Source organism: Pongo abelii, chromosome 4 (assembly GCF_028885655.2).
Source record: "Pongo abelii isolate AG06213 chromosome 4, NHGRI_mPonAbe1-v2.0_pri, whole genome shotgun sequence".
Taxonomy (NCBI): domain Eukaryota; kingdom Metazoa; phylum Chordata; class Mammalia; order Primates; family Hominidae; genus Pongo; species Pongo abelii.
In genome coordinates this window covers 156,346,571-156,369,959 of record NC_071989.2, presented here as the reverse complement: position 1 = coordinate 156,369,959, position 23,389 = coordinate 156,346,571, and the positions used below count along the sequence as shown (strand labels likewise).

The following is a 23,389-nucleotide window of genomic DNA, read 5'->3' as shown; positions in this document are numbered from 1 at the left end:
CAGTAGTCCCAGCTACTCAGGAGGCTGAGGCAGGAGAATCCCTTGAACCAGGGAGTCGGAGGTTGCAGTGAACCCGAGATCATACCACTGCACTCCAGCCTGGCGACACAGCGAGACTCAGTCTCAAACAAACAAACAAACAAACAAACAAACAAAATCTAGGTGACAGGTTGATCTGTGCAGCAAATCATCATGGCACATGTTTACCTACGTAACAAACCTGCACATCCTGCTGGCTACATGTGTAGCCCGGAACTTCAAATAAAAGTTGATGGAAATAAAAGAGAAAAATAAAAGTAAAATAAATAAGACAGTTTTTTTGTTGTTGTTGTTGTTGTTGCCTGTTCGTTTTGAGACAGAGTCTCACTCTGTCACCCGGGCTGGAGTGCAGTGGTGTGATCTCAGCTCACTGCAATCTCCGCCTCGCAGGGTTCAAGCAATTCTCCTGCCTCAGCCTCCCAAGTAGCTGGGATTACAGGTGTCTGCCACTACGCCCAGCTAATTTTTTGTATTTTTAGTAGAGACGGGGTTTCACCATGTTGGCCAGGATGGTCTCAAACTCCTGACCTCGTGATTCACCCACCTTGGCCTCCCAAAGTGCTGGGATTATAGGTGTGAGCCACCACGCCCAGCCAACACTTAGTTCTTATACAATGGGGTCAAGTGTGCTATAGGACAGATGATGAAGTAACAAACTCTGCCTGGAGAAGGGTGGAGTAGTTATCATGAAGGTATCACAAAGAAGGACCATTTGAACTGAGGAATATGTAGGAGTGATCCGAAGGGAGAAGAAGAGGAGGGTATCTGAGGAAGAAGGAAGAGCAAGAGCAGAGGCATGGGGTGTGAAAGGGCATGCCCATGTAGGAACAAGGGATTGTCCCAGAGCATGAGGGAAGGATAGAGTGTACAGGGAGTGCATAGGCTTGCCTTGCCAATCTGATTTGTTGCCTGCTGCTTGACACTGACAAGTAATTCTACCTGATATCCCTCTAATGATCAATGTTGGCCTTGAAACTAGCCTCAAGAGATTCACTCCAGAACCCTTTATAGATACAAATTTTAAAAATCAAGAGGGTTTTTCTTTCCCTATATGAAAAATGTTTGGTTTGAATGATAGGGTATGTCTCATTAGTACAGATCCAAAAGCAAGCTGTGCAGACATCTTGTGCAACAATCTAAATTCCAAAGCAGATGATGTCACCTATCTATGCCCTATAAATGGAGCATTGTTTCACATGTATCTGAACAATTTATCTGCACGAATACCCCGTGCTACCAGAATGGCTGTCTCAGTACTTCGCCTGACAGTTGTCCTGGGACTGCTTGTCTTAATCCTGACCTGCTATGCAGGTAAGTGCTTCTGATCACAGCCCATGAATTGTTCAGTAGTTAGCAGTGACTAGAGAATGCTGGTGGCACTGATTCAGAACAGAAAAGAAAGAAGGGGTCTTTGGGCACGGCAGAAAGAGCACTGGCCTGGGAGACAAGAGGTATATCTTCTAACACAAAGAAAGAATTTTAATAAAAACCTAGCCTCTATTTTCAGTGGATGTATGAAGTTTGAAATGTTTTATGTGCTCTTATGATATGACACTATTCTAGTATAAATTCCATGAAAGCTGGCTGGCATTTATTTTTTGATAATTATACCTAATAATGTTCAATGGTGGAGAATATGTACTCTGGAATAAAACTCCTAGACCTGGCTCTACCACTAACCAGAAAGGTGAGTTTAGGAATACTATTCAATCTCTCTAGGCCTCACATATAAATGGGGACATTTAACTTTCTCGTAAAGTTATCATGAAAATTAAATAAAAGGAATGAAACAAATTGGAAGGGTACCTGGTTGACAGTAAGCATGCAGTAAATATTACCCGCTATTGTTGTCATGTATAATCTCATTTGATTCTCATAGTAATCCAATGATGTAAACATGTACGGATTTATCATTTTCCTTTTTACAGGTTAATAAACAGGTTGCAGAGGGCAAGCTACTTGAGCATACATACAGGTGGAAGTGGCACCTGGGAGTGAAACCTAGGTTCCTAGATTCTTTCTACTATTATCGAGCAACTATTTCTTTCCCACCTTTTCCAAGCACATAGAAGCTCATGCTGTATGCTGCCTTCTCATTAATTAATTTATTGTTTGTCTGCAAAAGACTGTGAGCTCCATTCAGAATGATAGACCAGAAAACAGAAAGAGTACAAACATTTAGTGACAGAATCCCTTGAATGTAACTTGGCTGAAGAACACACAGACAGACATTACAACAGAATTACTCTAAATGTGGCCACAGATATTATTAAGTCCATTCTACTCCTAAAGAAATCACTACAGTGAAGTGAAAGGAAAGATTTGATACCAAGACCAGTCGCCACCCTGTCTCTTATAAACTCCGAAACTGGTTAAATCAGTTCACTGCTTTGAACCTCAGTTTCCTTATCTGTAAAATGGTATAACTATCAACTTCACCAGGTCAAATGAATATGCTTTTATAATTACTTTGTAAACTATTAAAACTGTACAAATATCAGCAATACTGTTTATTAAGAACATTATATTCACATTCACTAAGAAACTCAACAAGGTAGTTACTGTAAATAAAGGCTATTCCATGTAATACTTGAAAAAAGAAAATATTAAACTATTGGCTTTGAAGATTGTTTCTAGGATATAAATTGTTTGATATTTTAATAGCATTTTTTAAATTTATATTATCTTCTAAAGCACTAGAGGAGAAAGTGAATTATAAATCATTTTGTTGCTATTATTATTAATAGTAACAATAAAACAGAGAACATTTATTTATTCATTCTTTCATTTATTATTTATTTATATAAGGTAAGTTTATCTTGGGATTGGTACTGTGATAAGTGGTATATATATGATGTATGTATGTATATATAATATAGATATATGTATGTGTGTGTATATGTATATAATATATAAAATATCTTTCAATCCTGACAACATATGAGGAAACTGAGAGATGCAAAGTTAAGCACTGCGTGCAAGTTTACATGGCTAATTTTTTGTTAAAGGCAGGAATCAGACAGGTCTATAAAACTCCAGAGCATGCAATCCATCACACTTTAATACCTCTCAATATATATGGGGTTCACAAGCTAAGGCCAAGATTTTGATTTCCACCCACTCCAATCCCAGGCTTCTCACATCTTGAAAAGCCAGCTTTTAGTGTCATATTAAAATAACAAGTCAATAGAATTTATTTTGCAGGTAGCCAGATAGAAACACAGGAGAAAAAAATCTCATCTTTCATGCAAGAAATTACTGCTTTGCACTTGGCAAATGTCTTTACAGAACAATTGTTTGGAGGTTGTGTTACACAATGTGAATAATGTGCTTTGTGGAGTTAAAAAAAAAAATTAGGTTCAAACCCTGGGTCAGCCACTTTCTAGATGAGTGATTTCAGGTGAGTCATTTAACTTTCCTGAGCATCTGTCTTCTCTCCTGTAACTGTGATACCACTGCTGAGCTGAACGATGATTAAGGCATGTGCTGAAAGCACTGATGTAGTACCTGCACAATAGGCACCTTACACATGAGTTCCACTTCCACCTCCTTCCCACAATAAAAACAAACCAATCCTTCTGAGTACCTGGGTTGCCCAGCACTTTATGTGAAGGTCATATCTATAGTTGTCTTTTTTTTTTTACCTTGACTCTTAGCATAACTATGCACATAATAGTAGGCTCAGGCCAGCCACGATGGCTCACACCTGGGACCCCAGCACTTCAGGAGGCCGACGTGGGCAGATCACTCAAGCCCAGGAGTTCAAGACCAGCCTGGGCAACATGGCAAAACCCCATTTCTACACAAAATACAAGAATTAGCCAGCTGTGGTGTCATATGCCTGTAGTCCCTACTACTCTGGAGGCTGAGGTGGGAGGACGTCTTCAGCCCAGGAGGTTAAGCCTGCAGTGAGCTGTAATCACTTCACTGTCCTCCAGCCTGGGTGAGAGAGTGAAGCCCTGTTTCAAAAATAAAACATTAAAAAAGTAGGCTCAAAAATACTTTTTGAATGAAGGAACCAATAATTGGAGATATGAATAGGTGATGATTAGTATATTGATTTTGGTTATAAGTCCCAAACTGGTGCTTCTATCAAATCTTTAGTTGTATCACAGTAAACAATAAATGCTCATAGAATTGCCTGCCAATCGTTTTTACTAATAGTTTCCATTTTAGGATATAATATAGATGTAAAGTTTCTGACATAATTTGGCAGCCTCCACACAAAAGGTAGTTACATCTCCTTTATCCAAAGTCAGGGGTACATTGTCTAGAAGTTGGGACTTCTTGAGTTAAAACTTGTGCTGAGGTTGCCAGATAAAATACAAGAAACACAGTTAGATTTGGATTTCTCATAAACAATGAATAATCTTTCAGCATCAGTGTGTCCTAATTATTGCATGGATCTTTCTTATAGTACCAGAAAAGTATTTGTTGTTTATCTGAAATTTAAATTTAACTAGGCATCCTGTATTTTTATTTACCCAGTCTGGTAACATTACTTGTCAGGGTACAATACAATTAAAAAATAAAGGTCCTACTTTATCCTGTGACCAGGGCTCAGAGGGGCGACCACATGTAGCTACTGTCACTCTTCCATCTCTTCTCATCTCCTGGGAATAAAGACAACCAAGCAAAGTCAAAAAGCCCCCAAGGGATCTTGAATATAACCAACCACACTCTGGATCCTTGGCCCTCATTCCAATGGGCCCTTAAGAATCTAGTGTAAGAGGCCTGCAGTTATCGTCCCAGCATTTTTCTTACTCTCTATGAGGTCTTGTGTAAGCCTCTTAATCTTTTCACTTTTCAGTTCTGTGAGCTAAAAAATGCATACTCTGTAAGATTGCTCAGGGGATAAAATTACACAATGTTTGTAAAATCACTATTTATGAAACTACTAGGTGATATGCAAGTGATAGAATTTCTTTGTCATCATTATTGTTATACTATTTTGAATCTTCTAAAAGAAGTGCAAACTGTGTAACTTTTCCAAATTTCTTTGTCATCATTATTGTCATGCTATTTTGAATCTTCTAAAAGAAGTGCAAATTGCATAAGTTTTCCATCAAAGACTGTACAGCTCATCATAGAGTACTTCAGAATCCAAATTTTAATGCCAAACTGACATGGGTTTGAATTGTATTTCTGCCACTTATTAACTGTGTGACTTTCAACCAGTTACTAAACATCTCTCAAATTATATTACTTTACCTTTAAATTGGGATAATTGTTCCTACCTTGTAGAATTGCTATGAGGATAAAATAAGACAATCCATGTAGATCATCATAGGCATGTACTCAACAAATGTTACCCATTGATATTTCATTTTTATTTATTTACTTTATTTCTTAGAGACAGGGTCTCACTCTGTCACCCAGGTTTGGAATGCAGTGGAACGATCATGGCTCACTACAGCCCCTATCTTCTGGGCTCAGGAGATCCTCCTGCCTCAGCCTCCCAAGTAGCTGGGATTACAGGTGTGCCCCATCACACCTGGCTACTTTTTACTTTTTGTAGAGATGGAAGTCTCACTATGTTACCCAGGCTGGTCTCAAACTCCTGGCCTCAAGCAATTCTCCCATCTCACCCTCCCAAAGTGCTGGGATTACAGGCATGAGCCACCTCACCCAGTTTATAATTTATCTTTAATATTGTTATTACCGTAGGCATGGAGATCATATGAAAAAACAGACATTCTGTATGTCAGTCCTGGCACTGGCACTTACTGGCTGCTTAACTCTGGGATAAGTACTTAGCCTCTAGGAACTTTGGTTTTCTCACTCACCAGGCGGTGCCTGTGTCTAAGTATCAATATCAGTCGGTCTATTTGTTTGTTTTTACAAATAAATGAGATAATGCATGCGAAGATTTTATCCAGACAGGCATTACATGTTCGATGAATATAACCATATGAGGCTGTGAAATTAGTGAGTGGGTCAGAAAGAATCCCAAGCGTTCCCCACACAGAAAGGAGGATTCCTTCTTCGTTGCTGAGAATCACCTCTGAGATTCTGTTCTGTTTTTCAGACGACAAACCAGACAGGCCAGACGACAAGCCAGACGACTCGGGCAAAGACCCAAAGCCAGACTTCCCTAAATTCCTAAGCCTCCTGGGCACAGAGATCATTGAGAATGCAGTCGAGTTCATCCTCCGCTCCATGTCCAGGAGCACGTAAGCACTGAGAAAAACATTGCTTTTTGTCCAGGTCTCTGTTGATAATGACCACACAATGACCATATGGCATTAAAATATATGAGAAACAAAATTTGTGGCATAAGTAAATGTGTTATTTTTCGTTGACAAATGTTGCCCTACTTAAAATATATTTTGCATCTGAATCAATTGCCCTGAGCTTTTTGAGGGAAAGCACATTCCCATCAAGTGGTTCTATACAGGATTTTTTTTTTTTTTTTTTTTTTTTTAAATCTCAGGAGCAAATAGGGAGGAGGAAGAACACTAGACTAAGGAACAAAAAGCCAAGTTCTGATCCTAACTCAGTTGCTATTTTACTAGGCGGTCTTGAACAAGGCCCTCCCACTCTGAAGGCCTCTATTTGCTCATATTTTAACTGTAAAGTTAAAATAATAGATGGCCCACCCCTTGTAAGCACTGTGATTATGTGATGAAGGTAAGAGGTAGTGATACGTTCATTAGTAATGGGTGTGATGAGTCTTGCCTATATTTTCTAGCTTGAGTAGCTCAAGAAGGTTAGCAGAAACAGTAGATAACCTCTCTTTAAAGACAATCTAGAGAACCTCTCAGCATGAGTGTTGGTTTTCATCATGAGGGACTGCCTTCGGGCAGATCACCAATCCCCGAGTCTTCCCAATGTTCTCAGCCTGCTTCCAAGCCTGCATCTAATTCCCAATACATATTATTTTTGCCTACATAATTCTGATTTGACATTACTACCTCACTGTATGCTTTATTCTCCCCATATTAATCTCCCGAATTTCAGTGCTCCAAGATGAAATTCACTCTTTCGAATTTCCAAGTGCTTTCGATTTCCACTGCTCTAAGCCTCTGCTCTCTAATTTTCTCCCATATAGATCCTTAAGCAGAGTTTGACTAGGTGTGGTCTATCCACCTGATACAGAATCCCTTGGGGGAATTTATTTTTAAAAATGAAGATTTCTGCATCCTATTTTGCATCTTTCTGGGGACAAGGCCATAGATATGGTTTTCAACAAGCTTTTCAGGTAATTCTGATATACAGAAATTTTCAAAAGCCATGCCTTGATCAGACATTCTGGGTTGCATGGATGGGCCTTAAAGATCCACAAAGCCTTTACATTTTTATTAATATTTTGTATCAGTGTGATTTATTATTTTTTTTTTTTGCATTTTTCCGGGGAAAGTGTTCATGACTTCTATTAGATTCTCAAAGGGGTCTTTAACCAATAGCAGATTAAGAACCACTTCTATGTAGGAGTAATCAGGGGTTTTGTAATCTCTGATCGGCTTAAAGGGATAGATTGTCATCTGATTGGGCTGTGATCTACAGGCAATCCTTCCCCACAAATTGTTAAAACTCACAGGTGTTTTTTTTAATTGTTACATTTCCTGTTGTGTTTGCTTGTTTGCTTTTGCAAGTGTTACCTTTCCAAGATTGTTAATGTAAACAAGAAGGAAAGTCATAGGCCAAAAAATAGGAGCACCACCCATTAGATACAAACTAAAGATTAGACTCCAGTTGAATTAGTATTGTTACATTCACACAGCAAAGCAAGGAGTTAGAACACTAATAGTTCTTTTCATTCCTTCCCTAGGGAATTTTCCAAGTATAAAATAGGACATTTTTCTCTGTGTTAACCGTAAGAGTAGACTCTCTGATATGCTAAAGAATTGCTGTCCGCTCTAGGTTCAGAAATGGCCCTTCATCTACTGGTTTCCCTTTCCCTCATTATATTCTGAGTAAATGGCCTTCTTTCTGTTGCTAGAAATTATTACCATCTCATGCTCTCTTCCCTTGCTCTCCCTCCTTCCTAAAATACTCTCCTTTTCTCATGACTAGTTCTTGAGCCTGCAGCTAATCTAAAAGTCACTTCCTCAGAAACTGTTCTATGACCATACTTGTTAATACTGTCTTCTTCCATTCCCACTGCCTGTTATTCTCTATCACTTTACCTTGTTACAGTGTCATAATATTTGTTACCATCTGAAATGACTTATTTATTTTTAATCAAGTAGCTAAGTGAAAGTAGAAACTAGATCACCTGACTGGTTGCAAGAGCACAGTACCTGGCATATAGTGTCAGGCACTTGAATTAATTAATTAAGGAAAGATATCTTGCAGATCAGACCTAAAGCCCATCTACCTCAATTTGACTGAGAAATCCTGAAGGATCTTTGCTCAAAGACACAGCAATATCTGCTCAAGAGATAAATCTGCGGGTGGTAGAGCCAGGACCTAAGACATACCCATAACTCCCTGTTCAAAGGAAGACCATAAGCAAAATAGGGGGTGGAGGATAGGAGGAGATATCAGAAAGTATTGCTAAGCACTTAACATGTACAAAGCAGGGACATGGATTGTGAAGGAAAAGTCTAGGCTCTTAATCCCTTCTCCTCAAATAATTTGCAGTCCTTATGGTAAAATTACTTAAGCCAATGCACAATGCAATAACTAAAAATGCCTAGCAAGATAAATGTCAGCCAAAGATCACAAGCAGTTTCCAGCAAAAGGAGTTCTCAATGGGTCCAGTGTGCTTAGGGAAGTGTTTATGGCACAAGCAAGATGTAATTTGGGCCCTGAATGACTGAACAAGATTTGATTTGGAAGAGAATGAGAGGAATAACAATGATTCATAAAGGTGGGAATTTTACTTTATTTACTCCAATATGTCTGATGCCTAAGTGGTGTGTCAGATGCATACTAAATGCTAGAGACATGCTTTTGGGACAGTGAATTGACTGGATTGTTCTCTCCACTTGCTTTTGGATCAGCTTGGAGCTACCTAGACTGCATTTTGCTCTTCATTTTTCTGAACAATATACATATTCTTAACTCCTCTCACCCTTTGAGAGCCCTTAATTCTAGGGAATATTTTCCCCTCTGGGTTCCATGATGTATTTTCCTGGTTCTCTCCCTACCACTAGCCGTTCTTTCTCATTCTTTTTATTTGAATTTTCTTCACGCACCTGCCCTCCAAATGTCATTGTTCCTCAGAATTCCAAATGTGCTTGGTTTTTCACATTGCAGTTTACACATTGGGAATACTGCCTATAATCTTATGAGTTTCAAATTCACATTTCTGTTGCAATTTTTCCTGAGCTCCAGATGGAATAACTGATTGCTTGCTACAAAATTCCATCGTTTTTCTACCACTATTTCAAATTCCACTGGTCTAAACCCAAGCCCATCGTCTCACTCAAAACCTTCCTCCATATCTCATTAAGTCACATCATCATCCACCCAGAATCCAGAAATCTAAGGATCTTCTCAAATCCTTCCTGCTCATCACCACCTTCATCGAATTGCTGAATATTCTCGGGTATATGTATATGCACCCTGTATACATTTCTCTTCCTCAGCTCCACTGACTAGCTGGTCAAGTTGAGTCCTTCATCATCTCTTTCCCAAGTTCCTTTTATTGGATTTCTAATAAGTTCCACTTTTTTCTGTCTCTCTTTTTATTGGATTTCTAATAAGTTCCACTTTCTGTCTCTCCAATTCATCTTCTATCTACTACCAGAAATTTATATCAAAAAAATGTAAATTTGGTCATATCACTGCCATGCTTGAAAGTTTTTCATGAATTTCCATTGCCTCCAAAATTCAAGCAAATGCATTAGGCTGATGTCAAAGGTCCTTCTCTGATGCCAATGTGTCTTTCAGTCACATTTCTCACCTCTGCAACCTGAAGCCCCAATGACTAATGAGTTTCATTTTAAAGCAGATCATGTTTGTATAAACCCCCAATATCTGTGCATGTGATTTTTCCTTCTGCTGAAAATGCCTAGCCCCAAAGCGAAAACCCCACTCTGTTCACTTGGCAAGTCTAATCATTTTCTAAAGCCCAATTCAAAAACAAACTCTGTAAAAAAGTCATAGACACTTAACATCAGAAATTTCAGTTTTTCATATTCAGGGATTTCATAATCCTTTGCAGAAATCTTCATAACAACTTTTATCCCCACATTGTATTAAATTACTTGTATCTGAGTTGTCTGTTTTCTCCACTAGACTATAATTCACAAACCATATTTTAGTTATCTTTTACGATCTCAGCAGATACCCTGGTACCCAGTCCTTAAGCCATAGGGCATAATGTTTCTAGCATTTAGTAATGACTCTGGAGAGCCAAGTTTTTAAATTTTCTTTGCAACTTACCAGCCATGTGCTTTGGACAGGTTGTTTAATCTTTAAGCTTCAAAGGTTTTCTCACACATAAAAAGAGATAATAAAGATGTATTCAACAAATATTTATTAATTTCTACTATTTGCCATGCACTGTTCTAAGTGCTGGGGATATATTACTGGAAAAATATACCAAAATATATGACTTTATGGAGTTTATGTGTGAATAGATACCTAACTAATGGGTTTGTTGGCAGGTACAAAAAGATAATTATGCATAAGTTACTTGTCCATTATGAACTATGTAGAAATTTTAGGTCTTATTTCTTTCTGACGTAGAAAAATCTAGAGAAGAACAGTGTGGTCAAACATTATACAGCGTCTTAGTGATCATTCTAACACTCCTGTTCAGTCTGAATTGTAATTCTTATTTTCTCTTTTTTTCTCAAGAGGATTTATGGAATTTGATGATAATGAAGGAAAACATTCATCAAAGTGACATCCTCAGGTGATTTTTCACTTAAAATTTACAACTGAAATGACAGTGTATTGGACAAAGGAAAAAGAGTCTGTCCAGTTTTATTTAATAATTTTGGTTACCCATGTCTACCTACATGCAGAAAAAGTACATTTTTAAAAAATTCTTACCGTAGTTTTTTAAAATTAATTTTAAATGAATGTATTTTTATCATGTACAAGTTTCTAATAATAAAATTTTCTTAAGAGAGGAGGTACAACTGTGAGATGAAGTGAATAAGGATGGCAAGTTTGGAGATCTGGTTCCTGTCACAAATCTGCTAGGAACTTGCTTTGTACAAGTTCAGCCTGTGAAATGAGGGGCTAACACGCACTAACAATCTAAGGACCCACGTAATCGTGCAGTTAGTTACTCATGAGAAGAGTGAAATTTGCTGAACCTAATTCAAAAGGAAAGGATAACAAACTTTCTATCTCACACAGTTAGATATATGGGCAAACAATATAGTTTGAGTGCTCAGAAATACTTGCTTTTTCCCTACTCGGGTCTCTCCTGAAAATGCATATTGAAATACAAAAACAAAAGTGTTAGATCTGGAAAAGTAGTAATATTAGTAGCTGGTATGAACTGTGTTCTTACTTTGTTTTAGGCATTAAGCTAAGTGATTAATGACTAAGTGCTATGTAGTATTTAATTCATAATCGCTATGCAAAATAGATATTATTATTCTTAAATTTTATAAATAAGGAAATAAAGGCTCAGGGAGGTTTGCTAATGTGGCTATATTAATAAAGGAGGAAGACAGAATTTGAATTCAAGCAGCCTGATTCCAAGGCCTGTGCTGTATCTCTAAGCCATAGTGCTACTGGAAACAGAGCAGAATAGTATAGGAGAAGGCAGTGGAGAATAATGATTAAGCTAAGTAATCTAAGTCATACCTGAATGTGTTCATAGAAGTACAACACTACCCCTTTGCTTAGTTGAGTTACTTTATCTGCATATTCAGGAAGCATGGCCTTTCCCAACTTCTGTTTGTGATCTGGTCTGGAAATGCTCCTTTTCCCCATTGGCTCCATTTCATAATCCGGGTGTGATTAATGTAAGTTCAGAAAGCTACTATCATATTTCCTTGGAACTTAGCCCACCCTTTCCCATATGCTTCTAAGGATGAGAATCAGGCTTGGGCATTGAAATCAAAACATGCCCAACCCGGACACTCCTGACTCTTACCCTAAGGCCAATTAAGCTTTTAAACTCAGTCACTTATGTTTGTATGCCTTCATTCCCATCTTCTCAGAGAACAGCCTACCTCTTCTTGCAGGTGTCCTAATACTTTGCCTTCATTCCGGCTTCTGGTACACACCTATAATTTTTGGTACCCACACTCCAAATCCTTGGAGTACATCCTACATGTCTGGTCTATGATGTAATCTAATAGGCAAGGCCACATGGAGGAGCAGAAAGAGCAGAAGACATGGGCAAGATGTAAGTTCAACTTCTAAATCAGCCACTTAATGGTTATGTAACCACGGTCAGGCCACTTTACCTGCCTGAGCCCCACTTTTCTCCTTATGAATTTTTAAAACATAGGGAATCTTAATGCCATAATTTTTTTAACTGCACATGAAAAACTTGGAATTGTTGCACGAACCAACTTAAGATGTCCTGATGAGCAAGGAGGAATGGCTCAATCTAGGGATGTAATATAAAAAGCATTAAACTAGGGAGAACGAAGCAACTAAGGGAGAGACTAATTTTTGTATTTTTAGTAAAGACAGGGTTTCACCATGCTGCCCAGGCTGGTGTTGAACTCCTGGCTTCAAGTGATCTAAGTGATCTGCCCACCTCAGCCTCCTAAACTGTTCCGATTACAGGCATGAGACATGGCATGCAGCCAGAATTTCCTAAATTAAGATAGGTAATTGGATAGATAGATCTGATGTTCCTCTTATTTACATTGATTTTTGTTCGTTCGTTTGTTTTTTTGTTTGTTTGTTTGAGATGGAGTCTCACTCTGTCACCCAGGCTGGAGTGCAGTGGTGCCATCTCAGCTCACTGCAACCTCTGCCTCCTGGGTTCAAGTGATTCTCCTGACTCGGCCTCCCGAGTAGCTGAGACTACAGGTGCGCATCACCATGACCGGCTAATTTTTGTATTTCCTTTTAGTAGAGATGAGGTTTCACCACGTTGGCCATGATGGTCTTGAACTCCTGACCTAGTGATTCACCCCCCCCTCCCCCTTGGCCTCCCAAAGTGCTGGGATTACAGGTGTGAGCCACCATTCCCGGCTGATCCCTCCCTTTTTTTTTTTTTTTTTTTTTACACATTTCTTTAATGCTTCTTTAATCCATACCTACTGTATCAAACAGCCAATGCTACTAAAATGAATAACTAGCTGGCTGTTGAGAAGTTTATGGACTCAGCAATCACATAGCTCTGTGTATCTCATAACTGTGGAAGGAAATGATAAAGTTATGTATAAAGGGGCCTTGGGAATGCCTTGGAAAAGATAAGAAGGAATATCTGGAGGAAGGGATGAGCATTATGAATGCTCTACAAATAAGGTGAACTCTGAGAGAAGAGATTCTGCACACAACTTGATATGATGAGTAGAGAGAGGTACAGTATTTGGAAAAATATCCAATAACTGAATACCTAGTTCATCTGAGAACCTCTCAGCCTCTACTGAACAACATTGGCATGATTTTTACTGGCCTTAATATTTTCAATAAAATTAAAATTTTAACTCCATTTGTCCTGCATTGTTTAAAACCATATGAATTCAAGTCATCTTTTTCTGTGTCTTAAGTCATTTGATATTTTAAGTATAAATTTTCTTTCCTGCTTAAAAACAAATTTGGATGAACCTCACTAGTTTACTAAAATTATCAAAAGAGGTAATGGATAGAAAGTCACTTTATGAATTCTTAATTTTTATACAAGTGTTTTGGATTAAGGCAAAATCTACTATAGGACACACTAGACTTTTATGCTTAGACTTGCTCAGTCAGAACTTCCTAGGGAGGGATCTAGGAATAAGTAAGTCAGACAGGAAATTCCAATGCACCTGATGAGCAAAACTGCCCATGGCCACAATGTCACTTGATTATCTTTTCATGAAGTCTTATGGAAAATTTTTCTTTTAGAAATTAGGCAAAAAAAAAAAAAAAAAATGCCTTCCCTAAAGTCAGATTCCTCTTTTCTGCTTATAAGATTTATGTGACGGCTGGGCATGGTGGCTCATGCCATTACAGCCGCCTACCAAATCCCAGCGCTTTGGGAGGCCAAGGGGGCAGATCACCTGAGGTCGGGAGGTGGAGACCAGCCTGACCAACATGAAGAAACACCATCTCTACTAAAAATACAAAATTAGCCGGGCATGGTGGCACATGCCAGTAATCCCAGCTACTCGTGAGGCTGAGGCAGGAGAATCGCTTGAACCGGGGAGGCAGAGGTTGTGGTAAACCAAGATCAAGCCACTGCACTCCAGCCCGGGCAACAAGAGCGAAACTGTGGCTCATAATCCCAGCGCTTCGGGAGGCTGAGGCAGGCAAATCATGAGGTCAGGAGATCGAGACCATTCTGGCTAAAATTGTGAAACCGTCTCTACTAAAAATACAAAAAATTAGCCAGGTGTGGTAGCGGGTGCTTGTAGTCCCAGCTACTTGGGAGGCTGAGGCAGAAGAATCTCTTGAACCTGGGAGGCAGAAGCTGCAGTGAGCCAGGATCACAGCCACTGCACTCCAGCCTGGGCGACAGAGAGAGACTCTGTCTCAAAAAAAAAAAAAAAAAAAAATTATTTATGTGACTTAGTTTTTTTCTTTTTCATCACCTATCTATCCAGAAACTCAGTGAAACTGGTGACTCAACTTATCCTTAGGAGTTTATTCAATGTACATTCTCCCTTCATTCTTGTTTCTGATTCTTTCTTTATATACTCTGAATTTTTGCTTTTGTTGTTTTTGTTGCTCATTTCCTCAAGTATGTATTATAGTTGATTTTATTATGAAACCTCTTCTATTTTAAAGTGCAGAAGCATAAAAATTTTAAGGAAAAGGTTAAAAGTTATTTGGTTTATTTAATGTCTTAAACCCTCTCTACTTGGTAATTGTTTTCCTCTCTTTGGCCTGTGTTTCAAAGGACACACCCATGTGGCTCCTGGACAATCCAAGAGCAGCCAAATCCTGCTTTTCCAGTTTGGCTTCACAAGTCTTCCAGGACAGAGCCCTCAAAGCAACTCCCAGCGAGTTCTCAGGATTCAGGCTCTGGCTTCAGCCAAAGAGAATTCATTTTGAACACCCTGACTGCATTTTTGCTTTTAGAAAGTTAGAATAAATATGGCACTTTGGGATCACATAGTTGATGGAGAAGATTTGTGTTGCTATTAGTAATTTTTTCTGGTCATGTTTAAAGTTTTAATGATGCAAATATAAATCTCTAGGTGAGTATTTATATATTTATATATTCAACAGGATAACCAAAGAATTGTTCAAAATAAGAGGACTAAAGCCCAGATAATGTAGCAAGTTTGAATTCACAGAGCCAATAAGTGACAGAAAGAGGATTAAAACCTGACCTCAAAACAAGCTCTCAACTCCTAAAAATGTATGCAGTTTCAGAGTTAAAAGTTTTACACATCTTTTTTGGAAAGTATTTTAAAACTATCTGAGCCCACTCTCCTATGCTAGTAAACTTAAAAACTGACCTTTTTAAAATTAATAAAATCATTGCCTTCCCACAGAGTCACTATTTTTCTCATAGAATAGCAGTGTCAGGGATGGAAGAGTCATTGAAATGTTTAGTTGCAGCCCTTTCATGCCACCACCTTATTACACAGAGGTGGATCCTCTGCAGCCATGGCTGTGGTTCTTGCCCACTTATCAGAAGTAAAATGTGACATAGCGGAGCTAAAAATACAGTAATCTCCCAGAATTGTTTAATGTGGACAGTAAGACAAGACTGAAATCTTATCATAGAGCAAGATGCCAATTAAAGCAGTGCTCTAATCTAGAATAAAGTTTCTGCATGCTGCTTCTACTGAGTTCTCAAAAACTATCTTGGGTTTTGTCCTTCCCAAGCACACAAACTCTGAAAGTAACTCAAGTGTATGTTTAATAAATCTTTTGTTTGTCTGTCTTCCTGTTTTTACTTAGCCAGAAGAGGTCTGCATGCAGCACAAAGAATTTTAATAATACAGGTAGATAAACCAAGAGTGAATTCCTACTAAATGTTGAAAAATGCATGTTACTTTCTACAATAAATTCAGACAACTCACACTCTGCATTTTCTAGGGATTGTGTCAATTTCAAATATCACATCGCACTTAACTAAATTGCCTAGGATGTCTATTATATTCAGTATCTGGCACACAAACTGCTTCTCCCCATCAAATGTGGCTGCAAAATCTCTGATATTGACTCACTGATTTGTGCCTGGATAACGCATTTACTACAATTATATTAATTAATACACTACCTATATGTGAGAAACACACTCTACCAGAACTTCTCTGCCTTTATCTTCACCTGTCTATTGTACATTTTGAAATCACTTTTTCATGTTGAGGGTTGGGAAAGTGCCATATCAATATGGGATTTGGTAAATTCCTAACAGGTTGCCGACAAAGATCTCCAATGATCTATAGAGATTTTGAAGATTTCCCAACTGCTTTACAATGTGTGTTTCCTCTTCCTCCCCTTCATTGCCTTCTTCCCCTACCCTCCAATAAGACCCATGTCTTCAGCCAGCAGGTACACCTGTTCTTAAAGATCAAGAATCTCTTTCATCTGCATAGAATTTTTTTTGTTTTGCGATTCTTTCCCACTATCATCTCCTTGTAACCTCATAACTGCAATGCGATTGAAGTGAATTAGGGAGGCATTGTTTTCTGCATATGACAGGTGAAGAAACTGAGGCTCAGGAGGCTGATTGGTATCATGCCTAAGATACCAAAATTGCTACAGGCTACATGGGAGCTCCAACCGGGTGTGTCTAACTCCCAGCAGAGAATTCCCCTGTAACATGCTGAGGACACAATCTACATTATCACTATTCTGTCCCAAATCCCAAACTTTCTATCATGACTCAAGTACTTGAGGGAATTTACACTTGGCTTTTTACAGAAATGCTGAGTAGATAGAGTAATTCTATTTAAATAAAATTCAATTCAGATTAATTCCTTCTGCCATTTCCCATCTCATTTGAAACAAACACTACATTTAAAAATTTCTTTACAATGGTGGCAAAGATCCTACCTGAGCTATTCACTTCCCTTCCTTTCTCCTACTCATTAGCTTTCTCTTTTCACTCCAGCCATACTGGGATCCTTGTCAGTCTTTAAATAGTCCAAGTATGTTCTTTTTACAGGGCCTTAAATTTCCTCTTCCCTGTGCCGAAATTACTCTTTCCCAAGGTGGCCACATGGCTTGCTCCTTCATTTTTTAAGGTCTTGTTCTTGTACTAAATATTACCTTCTCAGTGAAGCCTTCATTGATGATTTTATTTAAAAGTGTGTCTTCTGCCCTGATACGTCTATCTTCTTTGGCTGCTTAATTTTTCCTCCTATGGATATATATTTTTTAATATATATCTTTTAACACAATGTTAAAAGTTTATTTATTTCATTTTTTCTGCCTACCTTCATTAAAATGTAATCTCCACGAGGCAAGAATTTGGCCTCTTTTGTTCAATGTTCCTGGTGCAATCATGAGCAATTAGAACAGTGTCTAGCAGAGAGCAGCTGTTCTGTAAATGTTTCTTGTATTTTGCAAGAAGTAAAGAAATTTAAATGATAGAGCTTCTACCCAAGGGCAAGATAATAAGGGTACACAGTTGACTATCCCATGATTTTTGCTTTCAGCTAGCTCACAGTCTTGATGCAGAAGATATGCGTGCATAACCAACTAAACATATTCAGCATGGTACAGCATAACAGAGGCACGGACATGGGAACTTGGGAACCAGCACAAAGAACCATTCATGCTCCCTCGGAAATCCGGAAAGATTTCTCTGATGTAATAATCTTTGATCCATGACTTGATGGATGATAAAGGATTTGAAGACATGGAGAAGGAGAAGGAAGGGCATTTCAACCACAGAAGAAAACTTAAACCGAAACTCAGACTATGGCAATGCTTGACATTCAAGGATAGCCTTATAATCCTTCAAACTTACCTACCTTTTTAAGAAACAGATTTCATTAGGATACCTTCCATGCTTGGTCCTGCATAAACGTTACCTCATTGAATCCTCATACTTAGTACAAAAATTAGATATGATTATTCCCTTTTGAAATGATGCAATTGAGAATCTGACAAGATCACCCCGCTGAGTAACGCTGGAGCCAAACTTGAACAAAAGTCTGTGTGACTGATTTCCTTTTGTATTTATTTTGAGAGTGAGAGGAATTACTTTCTTTTTTAAAAAAATTAATTTTATTTTATGTTCTGGGATACATGTGCAGGACATGCAGGTTTGTTACATAGATAAACATGTGCCATGATGGTTTGCTGTATCTATCAACCCATTACCTAGGTGAGAGGAATTACTTTTTAATGTGTACTAATAGACAAAATGTTTTCTTCAAAATTTAGATCCAAAAATTATTAAAGTGGCATATGTTACCATGTGAGAGGGAAAAATGAGGGGAATATGGAAATGTGTATATACTTCTAAAAGTTAACAATCTCCCACACTAATCCCATTATTCCCAAACCAGCCATATCAGCAACCAATATTGATGCTGTTGTCCCTGCCTGTTCAAACATATCCAAACATATTCACATGTAGAGTGGGGTTTGGGTGAGTGCTTTACTCTGCAGCTTGACTGTCATTGAATAATTTCTCATGGCATTTAGTTTAGGTAAAGAGATAGAAATCTTTAAAAAGCTATTCAATATCTCATTATTTCCCCATTGATAGACTTTCATATTGCTTCTATTTTTTCAGCTTTTCAAAGGATTCTGCAATAAACAAGCTTATATGTATAAGCACATGCACTAATATTTATATACAAATATTTTTATTTAATGTTTTTATAAAAGGTTTTCAAAAATTGAATTGCAAGATCAAAGGGCATTTTAAAAAATGCTAATGGACATTGTGAAAAAGCCTTCAAAATGTAGCCACTCCCTTATTGGCCCAAATGGACACTTTATGGACTCGCAGCATATAAGTAATTTTCTAAACTTATAACTGATGTACAAAAACTGCATGCACTTAAAGTATACACTTAAAGAATTTAAACATATGTATATACTCCCAAAACCACACAATTTAAATACTGAACAACCTTGGAGCTCACAAATAAATGGGAGATACAAATAATCATCAAATAATCCTACATAAACCTATAATTACATTTTGAGGGACTTGCTCGGGAAGGAAGGAAGACGGTTCTCTTGGAAGCTGTCACAAATGTGTATCAACTGGGTGAGGGAAGGTTCCTAAGGAAGGGAGACATGTGCTGAGATCTCAAAAGAGAAATAATAAAGTGGTTGAATAGGACAAAATTCATAAGGCAATGAAGGAGAAGAGGCATTTATAGTTGAGTGAATGGCATTTGCAAAAGCCCTGTGCTAGGTATACTGTGCTCTAGCCATGAAGAAACGTCAAGGTGGCTGGAAAGCAAATAAGAAGAAAGAAAGTAAGTCTTACGGGACCTCATAGGTTATGGTTAGGATTTTATTCTTAAATCCAAGAACAATGGAAAGCCACCAAAGGGTTTTGAGCATTGGAAAACGTATGATCATTGTTGCATTTTAAAAATATCAGTTGGCTGTTGTTCAGGCTAGACGGAGGGGTCCAGAGTAAAGAAAGAAGCCAGCCAAAAGCTCTTGAGCAAGGGAGGGTCAATGCAGACAGAACCATGTGGAAGGATTCAAGAGAATATTAAGACATTAGGTTGACAGGACATAGTGATTAGTTCAATATGACGTGTCAGGGAGAGGGAAGTATCAGGAATGACTTGTAGGAGTCTGACTAATGCAAGTGGATATGGTTGCATATGCAGTGTTGCCACTCAGGTATATGGAGAACATTGGACACAAAATTTCCCAAGGCTTTTCTGGGCTGTTAGGATAAATACAGGGCCATGACCATGACACCTAATGCATGGTTTGACCTTGGCTTGTGTCCCTGTGCTTCTGCTGCCACCTGTGCACTGAAACACAGGTGATGTTTCAGTTCTTTGAAGAAGCCAAGTTCTCCTTATCCTCAGGATATTCATGCACTTAGTACCTTCCACACAGAATATTATTTGGTTAAGATGGGTTCTTCCAACCTCAAGTCCCAACTTGGCATGTCCATAGAAATGACCTAAAATAAACAAGTAATCTCTTATCACTATGACCTTTCTTAGGATCCTATTCTTTTCCTTTATTGTTATTACCATAACTTATAATTATCCTTTTACCTATGTTTATTTGTGTGGTTTCTATCTCTCCCTTTACACTGTAAAATCTATGGAGATATGGGTCATGACAATTTATTACTGTATGCTTCCTGTCCAGCAAAATCCTGCAACCAATATTCAATAATTATTTGCTGAATCGAAAATATATGGAGGAAACAATAAATGACCAATAGCTGTCACTGTTATTATGGTCATTGTCAGTATCAGAAAGCAAGTTCTCATTTGATAATGAGACAGTTAAGGACAGAACAAAGAATGCACCATTTAACAATGCTTGAAATGAAGTCAGAGGTAGTTACTAGAAAGGGGGGAGCATCAGGTAGTTGCCATTTAGTTGTGAATCACCAGTGAAAAATTTAATGCGATAGAAGGTGCAGATATTCCTTATTATCTACCTTGCATATATACACAAATGTTTTCCTTGATTTTGCTAATAACCTATGAGCGCCCTCTTCTGTCTTTAATCTGCCTCAATAGCCTGCGAGCTCTTCATCTGGTTGCTTTCTAAAATAAAAAATGATGTAGTAAATAAATTGTACATACCTGTCTGTTTGTACTGCCTATCTTAGACATGAAACTAAGAAATCATATAATTCACAGCTTGCATGGCTTGACCGTCCAGCACATAATAAAAAGGGATTTACAGCTAGCTCAGGGAGAACAATCATACCCTAGGCATTGTCTTGGGTTCCTAATCCCATCTTTGGAAATGGCACTTCTCCGTCCTCAGTCACCTGAGATACCAACTATTCTTTCCAATTGAAATGTGTGACTAGTTATCAAAATTTTAGACATCATATAATTCTGGACCTTGCACTTCCACTTTCAAGGTTTTTCTGAAGACATAAAGACAAAAATGTATGCAAAATATGCATGCTCACTATAGCACTTTTTATAATAACAAAAAATATAATTAGATATTAGAAACAATATACATTATATAAATTAAATTAATATTCACATAGATAACAATTTAAATAAGGCATATGTCATTCATATGTGCAATGTATCATTCATATATGTTTGTAAATATTTAGAAAATGCCTTGAAAAAAGCACATCAAAATATGAACAGTGGTTTCCTCTAATTTGTGGAATTTATGAATGAAAAGAATGAAAGTTATATATATGCACAGGTAACTACAGTTATACATAATTATAGTTGTATATATTATAATTATATATAACTTATGTTAATTATATTCCATATAATTATATGAGTATTATATATTTCTATATTCTGATGATCTTTAAAATAATTTTTAAACTATAGATTCACATGAAGTTTTAAGAAATCATACAGAGCAAAAACTACTTTAAAATTCATATGGAACCAAAAAAGAGCCCGCATCGCCAAGTCAATCCTAAGCCAAAAGAACAAAGCTGGAAGCATCACGCTACCTGACTTCAAACTATACTACAAGGCTACAGTAACCAAAACAGCATGGTACTGGTACCAAAACAGAGATATAGATCAATGGAACAGAACAGAGCCCTCAGAAATAACGCCGCATATCTACAACTATCTGATCTTTGACAAACCTGAGAAAAACAAGCAATGGGGAAAGGATTCCCTATTTAATAAATGGTGCTGGGAAAACTGGCTAGCCATATGTAGAAAGCTGAAACTGAATCCCTTCCTTACACCTTATACAAAAATTAATTCAAGATGGATTAAAGACTTAAACATTAGACCTAAAACCATAAAAACCCTGGAAGAAAACCTAGGCATTACCATTCAGGACATAGGCATGGGCAAGGACTTCATGTCTAAAACACCAAAAGCAATGGCAACAAAAGCCAAAATTGACAAATGGGATCTAATTAAACTAAAGAGCTTCTGCACAGCAAAAGAAACTACCATCAGAGTGAACAGGCAACCTACAAAATGGGAGAAAAGTTTTGCAACCTACTCATCTGACAAAGGGCTAATATCCAGAATCTACAATGAACTCCAACAAATTTACAAGAAAAAAACAAACAACCCCATCAAAAAGTGGGCAAAGGACATGAACAGACACTTCTCAAAAGAAGACATTTATGCAGCCAAAAAACACATGAAAAAATGCTCACCATCACTGGCCATCAGAGAAATGCAAATCAAAACCACATTGAGATACCATCTCACACCAGTTAGAATGGCAATCATTAAAAAGTCAGGAAACAACAGGTGCTGGAGAGGATGTGGAGAAATAGGAACACTTTTACACTGTTGGTGGGACTGTAAACTAGTTCAACCATTGTGGAAGTCAGTGTGGCGATTCCTCAGGGATCTAGAACTAGAAATACCATTTGACCCAGCCATCCCATTACTGGGTATATACCCAAAAGACTATAAATCATGCTGCTATAAAGACACATGCACACAAATGTTTATTGCAGCACTATTCACAATAGCAAAGACTTGGAACCAACCCAAATGTCCAACAATGATAGACTGGATTAAGAAAATGTGGCACATATACACCATGGAATACTATGCAGCCATAAAAAATGATGAGTTCATGTCCTTTGTAGGGACATGGATGAAATTGGAAATCATCATTCTCAGTAAACTATCACAAGGACAAAAAACCAAACACCATGTGTTCTCACTCATAGATGGGAATTGAACAATGAGAACACATGGACACAGGAAGGGGAACATCACACTCTGGGGACTGTTGTGGGGTGGGGGGAGGGGAGAGGGATAGCATTAGGAGATATACCTAATGCTAAATGGCGAGTTAATGGGTGCAGCACAACAGCATGGCACATGTATGCATATGTAACTAACCTGCACATTGTGCACATGTACCCTAAAACTTAAAGTATAATAATAAAAAAAAAAGAAATCATACAGAGCAATCCAGCAATTTTCTACCAAGTTTCCTCCAATGGTAGTATCTTGCAAAACTATGCTACTGCATCAAAACCAGTATGCTGACATTGATACAGGTAAAACACAGAACTTTTCTGTCCTCATAAGGATCTCTCATACAGCTCTTATATAACACACTCACTTCCTTCCTGCTCCACCCTCTCCTTAACCCCTGGAAATTACAAATTTGTTCTTTATTTCTATAATTTTGTCATTTTGAGAATGTTACATAAATAAAAGTATACAGAATTTAACCTTTGGGGTTTGACTTTTTTTCACTTAGCATAATTCTCTAAGGA

The 23,389-nt window shown here is 37.8% G+C and overlaps 1 protein-coding gene across 4 annotated transcripts; it reads left to right on the top strand.

The window, feature by feature from the left end:
- The first annotated feature begins 1,192 nt into the window (after nucleotides 1-1,192).
- On the top strand, nucleotides 1,193-20,764 carry C4H5orf46 (chromosome 4 C5orf46 homolog). 4 transcript variants are annotated; one of them, XR_010140175.1, is made up of 5 exons: nucleotides 1,193-1,350; nucleotides 6,068-6,212; nucleotides 10,792-10,849; nucleotides 15,973-16,016; nucleotides 17,679-20,764. XR_010140175.1 is itself a non-coding variant. In XM_063724580.1 (4 exons), the coding sequence occupies exons 1-3, from the start codon at nucleotides 1,236-1,238 to the stop codon at nucleotides 10,838-10,840; spliced, it is 309 nt and encodes a 102-aa protein (XP_063580650.1). In that variant the 5' UTR covers nucleotides 1,193-1,235; the 3' UTR covers nucleotides 10,841-10,849; nucleotides 17,679-20,764. The 4 variants fall into 4 exon arrangements, 3 of the variants coding, with proteins under 3 accessions (XP_063580650.1, XP_002816093.2, XP_063580651.1); XM_063724580.1 differs by lacking the exon at nucleotides 15,973-16,016; XM_002816047.3 differs by lacking the exons at nucleotides 15,973-16,016; nucleotides 17,679-20,764 and adding an exon at nucleotides 14,960-15,177.
- The last annotated feature ends 2,625 nt before the right edge of the window (nucleotides 20,765-23,389 follow it).

Coding starts and splice junctions, on each gene's coding strand:
- C4H5orf46 (XM_063724580.1), top strand. CDS start 1,236: ATGTATCTGAACAATTTATCTGCACGAATACCCCGTGCTACCAGAATG. Junction 1,351..6,067: donor AATCCTGACCTGCTATGCAG/GTAAGTGCTTCT, acceptor TCTGTTTTTCAG/ACGACAAACCAGACAGGCCA. Junction 6,213..10,791: donor CGCTCCATGTCCAGGAGCAC/GTAAGCACTGAG, acceptor TTTTTTCTCAAG/AGGATTTATGGAATTTGATG.